Below are 6,000 nucleotides of genomic sequence, written 5' to 3'. Positions count from 1 at the left end.
ATTACAGCAGGTAATTTTCATGTGGCTTATTTACAAGGATAAGCTTCTTAAATTGTTTATTCTATTTCTACAAATGCAAAAAAATAAATAAAAATGTATTCAAACACTAATTAAAACAAACGCCTGTTAATTAGATGTTGCAAGAAGAATAATTAAGTCTTTGACTCCACAGCAGAATATTTAGAATAATTATACCAATTGGTTATTTCTCCTCATAAAGGCACTGGCATTTAGGCAAGGAAGACATTTACTTGGAAGGGTGAGATGAAAAATCTTGCCGTCGCCCTGTTCCTAAAAAATGTGTTCTTTCTCTCGTAAAAGGTTAATTGAGTGGAAATTAGACAGCAGCTCCAGAAACAGATAACACCGATAAATAATTTGCAGCTTCTTCACAGAAAGCTTTGATTCAACAGGCCGGGTTATTTGGTACGTGGAGCGGGTGGCATTTTGACTTGCAATGAATCTATGGAGGGTTATGTAAGCGATTCATTGAACACTGGAGACGGTGGGAAGGCTCTGTGGTCTAATACGGTGCTCCTACCTAAGTCACATGGCACGGGGGGAGTCACATTGGCAAACGCTGAATGCAATGTGCAGGCAGACCACGTTTTTCTCACACTGGAGCTGAAATCAAAAGGTTTGCTGTTCTAGATGTTTCAGAGTATGAACGGCAACAGTGACTTGACAAAGGACAAAGAGAGACAGACAGACAACTGAGCTGTACTTGTATTGTTATCCCTGGGTTTTTCTTCTTTGTCTCTCCTCCTCTGACCTCTGCAAACATTCACAAGTCGGAGAAGTTGGCACGTGCATAGCCACGTGTTTGAGAGATGGAAACTTGTGTCTGAGATTCTCCGGTAAACTCCTCCAGCCTCACCTCTGGAGTCTTCACGACGGGGAGCTTCCGCCTTCATTGATTCCCTTCATAGAATTCCATTAATACTCCTACAGCATGCCTGACAGGGCTGTACGATGAGTCGAAACCAATCGAAACAAATTGATCTAGTGCTGAAGTCACTATCAGCAGCCATGGAACAATTAAAAGTGTGGTAAAGAAGCTGCAATTGAAATAACATACAGTAAGTCATTAGTTACATTTACACAGACCCTTTAATGTGGTGCATTGTCAAAAATATGTCAATCAGCAGAGATTCTAACATCTGTTTACCACAATATACTGGTGGCCAAATTTTTTGAATATTTAAGATTTTTTAAATATTCTGAAAGAAGTCTCTTATGGTCATCAAAGCTGTATTTATTTGATCAAAATACAGTAAAATAGTAATATTGTGAGATATTATTACAATTTAAAATAGCTATTTTCTGTTTAAATATATTAAACCGTTTAAAATGTATTCCTGTTATATCAAAGCTGAACTATCAGTAGAATTCTCTTTAGTGTCACATGATCTTTCAGAAATCATTCTTATATGCAATATACTGTAAATAATAATAAGAAATGTTTAATTAACAATATATTAACAATTGGGCAGCTTCATTTTTTTGTGGCATGATACTTTTTTTTTTTTTCTTTCAGGATTCTTTGCTAAATAGAAAGTTCAAAAGAACAGCATTTATTTTAAATAATTTATTTGAGAAATTTATATTTACTTACTTACTTGACTTGACTTGACTTGTGACCACTTTTGGAAAGCACTTCAGATTCAGAGCTCCCTGAGATCAAAATTGCCTCAGCAATGAATATTTTCAATTATCAGCAAATATCCTAATACCACCCTTTCAGTTAATACTTTTGAACTGCACATAGCCACATCTCTTGAAACAGTGTGAGTTGTGATTGTTCGGAAGCTTTGCTGAAAAGAAAATTCAGATGTTGTTCACACCATATATAAATCTTTAGTTTACTGTTCACATTGGCATTCTGAAAGTGATTAAACTACTTAAAATCTATTCAGATGCATTTTAAATAAAATTCCATTTTTAATTGGATTTCAAGCCACATATGAATGTCGTTTGGTACAAGTTTGTATAATTCCATATATTGTAGGATTTTAGAGTTCATTAAATTACATTGAAGCCGTTTGTGGTTTACTAATCATACAAGGCCAGGTTCAGGGCCAGAGTCAGGTCTGCTCTCTAAGGCTTTATTCTGACAGGAAACATTTATTTTTATTTTTATTTTTTTTGGCTGTTCTGACCACAAACAACAAAATTAATTTGAGTGAGATAAGGACAAAAAATTGTTTCCTGTCTGTGCAAAGCATTAGAGACTCGACCTTACGGAACCCTGACCTAGTGCGATTATTAAACCACAAAAGGATCCAATTTAATGAAATTACCTCTGTTCTGCAACTTTTCCAGGTGTAAGGCTCATGTCAGGCTATTTTTCAGCATTCTCGGATGGCCTCGCAATATGTGCAACTCAGTTGAGTTTTGTGTGAGGAACATTATTTGATGCATTGTTGCTGCTGATATAAAGTGTTACAAATTGGTCACTTAGTTAGAATGCCTGAGAAGCTCCTTTAGATACAAAAATATGTCACCTATCAAGGTAGTAAAGGCAGCTCACTTTGTGTTTGTACTCTTGTACAGTATTGACATTTTATCAATGTATTTACTGAAGCATGGAAACTTCCCAGGTTACGTACGTAACTATGGTTCCCCGAGGGAACGAGATGCTGTGTCGGAAACGCTAGGGGAATGCCTTCAGCGATACCATGCTCTGAATCATATGTGTAATCAGTCCAAATGATGGGCGAGACATCACATACAGGTGACGTAACGACCAGGAAGCTTAAAAGCACGTGAGGTGCAACCGGCATTAGCTTCTAGGAATGAAGCAAGCTCTAGTAGGGATGCCAGAAGTATGGCCCTGAGAAGCAGTGTCTCGTTCCCTCGGGGAACCATGGTTACATACGTAACCTGGGACGTTCCCCTTCAGCAACTCGAGCTGCGTCGGAAACGCTAGGGGAACAAGATGTCCACGCCAGACTTGCAAATCCTTGCCTAGTGTGGAAGAGCACAGCTATGGCAAGATAACAGAAGAGCCAGGAGCGGCTCACAAATCTAGGTCATAGAACCTGACGAACGTGAGGGGCATAGACCATCCCGCAGTGTTGCAGATGTCCTGCATAGGCACACCTGCCAGGAAGGCCTTGGAAGCCACCACACTTCTAGTTGAGTGAGCCTTGACCCCTAATGGTAAGGGGAGATCAGAGGACTCAAGGCTATGGAATAGCATCCTGATCCACCACTTAGCATAAGCTTCTCTGGCCGGAGGCCTCAGCGCACCGCTGAGCAAAAGTGTAACTAGGGGGTGTCTGCCCACTGACTGGCCACCAGGAGGGGCATGGTAGGCTGCAATGGCCGCCACGTAGACCTTTAGGGTGGAGTGGGTCAACCCTGCGATGAACTGGGCCTGCAGGAACTCCAGCACTGTACCAACCGGGCAGTTAACTGGGTCGAACTGGCAGTCTCCGCACCATGAAGTGAAGAGTCTCCACTTCAGGGCGTACAGTTTCCTCGTCGAGGGGGCTCTGGATTGGAGGATGGTCTCAACAACCTCGGTTGAGAGACCGGAAGCTATGAGCTGTGTCCCCTCAGGGGCCACACCCACAGCTTCCACAACTCCAGGCGGGGGTGAAGGATCATGCCCTCCGCCTGTGAGAGGAGATCCCTCCTGACGGGAATCTCCCATGGAGAGCCATCGAGGAGAGAAGTCAGGTCCGAGAACCATACTCGGCCCGGCCAGAACGGGGCTACTAGCAACAAACGGACCCCATCCCGGCGCACTCTCTCCAGAACTCAACAGGTCCACTTGAGCCTGGCCAAAAAACTCTCCATATCTGCTTCACCACCTCTGGGTGAAGCATTCATTCCCCGGGCCTCGGCCCCTGCCTCGACAGGATGTCTGCTCCCATATTGAGATGTCAAGGAATGTGAACTGCAATCAGCGAGAAGAGTTTGCCCTGGGACAACACAAGTATCTGGTGTTCCAGCCTGTAAAGGGGGCGCTAACACAGACCTTCCTGGTGGTTGATGTAAGAGACCACCACTGTGTTGTCGGTGCACACCAACACATGGTGATCTCTTATGTCCGGGAGGAAGTGTGCTCCAAACACGGCCAGCATCTCCAGGCAGTTGATGTGCCACGTGAGATGGTGACCGCTCCACAGACCAGGGGCAGGGTGGCCACTCATGACCGCTACCCAACCGGTGAGACACATTTGGCAGTAGTTTCCACGCTACCAAATAGTCTACTAAGGGAACCAGTCTTTCGAGACTGGCCTCTGGTGTGCTTAGAGCTGCTACTCGGTGCCCTGAAGTGGAGGACCAGCAGGGGACTGCCGCTCTAGCTGCTCTAGAGACCCCCGAAGGGGCAGCGAGCCTTTCAGTTCCACTACGTTTCCGGGCAGAAGAGACTGAGAGAAGCGCTCGCTGGAGACCGCTGCACCCTGGAACACTGGCAGGGTTGGCAGAACAATCTCCTGAGGGCATTGAGGAGAGACGGGCACCGTGTGATGCGGTGTACACTGCTCTTCCCCAGAGGGGACCCGCCCAGCAGCCCCTGCTGACCACCTCAACCTCCTCGGAGGAAGAGAGGTAAAAATCGGATATGGGATAAGAAATTATCCCATGAGGCTCCTGTATACCATATATATAAAATATATATCTAACTTCTCATAGTCAGATGAAATAAATCATTTAATTACTCAAAATTAAATTCAGCCAAACAACCAGACAAGTAAACATGGTCTGATGTGAAAAGATTCATATAATGATTTGAGAATGACGGCACGCGTTGCCTCGGCAACACGCGAGCCGCTCAAGATAAAAAAAATAAAAATATCAATCTCATCGGAGAAAGACAGCTGCAGCAGCGCGCTCTCACTCAAAGGAGGAAGAACTGCTAGATCTGGGGAATGCTGGCGGAGATAGGGCGAGCCCGTCTCCAACCCGTCCGCCAGATCCATGTGTGATCCCCGTGATCTCAATCGGCGCCTCAGCAGCAGGGGGACTGGAACCGCGAGATCACAGGCACGGACACAATCCTCGGAGCGTGCCCGGCGGGAGCGGGAGCGGAACGTATTGCAGCGACCAGACATGCTGCTCATAATGATATTCATTCACAATATGCTTGTGCAACTGCTTTACGAAAGCTCATCGATGTGCTCCACGCCCACCTCCTCGGAGAAAGACAGGCGGAGCATCGAGCCCTCTCCCTCTTGCTTTATATGTTGCTGGACTTGTAACTTGACAAACAACAGTAAATAAGACTCACAGAACATAGACCGTGACTGACACACACACAGAGCTTTGCTGAATGACAGAAAGGTAAAAGGTAACCTCACATGCTTTTAAGCTTCCTGGTCGTTACATCACCCGCCCGTGACATCTCGCCCATCGTTTGGACTGAAGGTGCGTACAAGCCATATCGTAATAACCGTAATTACGAGATACCAACTTGTAAAAATCGTTCACGTCCTCATAGAATTCATAATTACAACTTGTGAACTGGGAGTTTTCTGAGAGCTACGGCTTGTACCACGTGACTGCTGCACCTCACGGTGAACCAGCAAAAAATGGCGGCGCTTTCAAAGAAAGCTATACTGCTTCAGAAAAGGGGAAAATAGATACATATATAGATAGGCTACTATAATGTACTATAATATAAAAACATTATGTAAGTGTTCATACTGTTATTATTTTGTTGTTGTTTGTTTAGGTTAGCAATATTTATAGCAACATCACGTGTTGTCATCTCGGAATTACGGTAATTACGACATGGCGTGAACGCAGCATGATTATACGGCTGCATCCGAAAACTTAGGCAGCTGCCTTGCTGCCTCGCTGCCTTATGAGGCATTGACTTTGCAGACAGCATTTATGCACGAAGGCACCACATGAAACTAATTTCGGACAGGCTTCTGAAGCAGCGTAACGATTTAACGATCGACAACAAAATATAATGAGTTTTGGTGATAACTAAATGAATATTAAATTACTATAATACTCATTTCTCGCTAGAAATAACATCAA

The 6,000-nt window shown here is 44.2% G+C and overlaps 1 protein-coding gene across 1 annotated transcript in view; it reads right to left on the bottom strand.

Annotated features, from left to right (window-relative positions):
* Positions 1-748: 748 nt before the first annotated feature.
* LOC131529262 (gamma-aminobutyric acid receptor subunit beta-2) overlaps positions 749-6,000 on the bottom strand; it is a 109,900-nt gene continuing 104,648 nt past the window's right edge. Inside the window, exon 9 of the mRNA XM_058758891.1 lies at positions 749-1,058. Within this exon, the coding sequence (XP_058614874.1) occupies positions 924-1,058 (135 nt within the window). The 3' untranslated portion in view covers positions 749-923. The remainder of the gene's footprint in view (positions 1,059-6,000) is intronic.

Source organism: Onychostoma macrolepis, chromosome 21 (assembly GCF_012432095.1).
Source record: "Onychostoma macrolepis isolate SWU-2019 chromosome 21, ASM1243209v1, whole genome shotgun sequence".
Lineage (NCBI taxonomy): Eukaryota > Metazoa > Chordata > Actinopteri > Cypriniformes > Cyprinidae > Onychostoma > Onychostoma macrolepis.
This window is presented reverse-complemented; position numbering and strand designations above follow the sequence as displayed.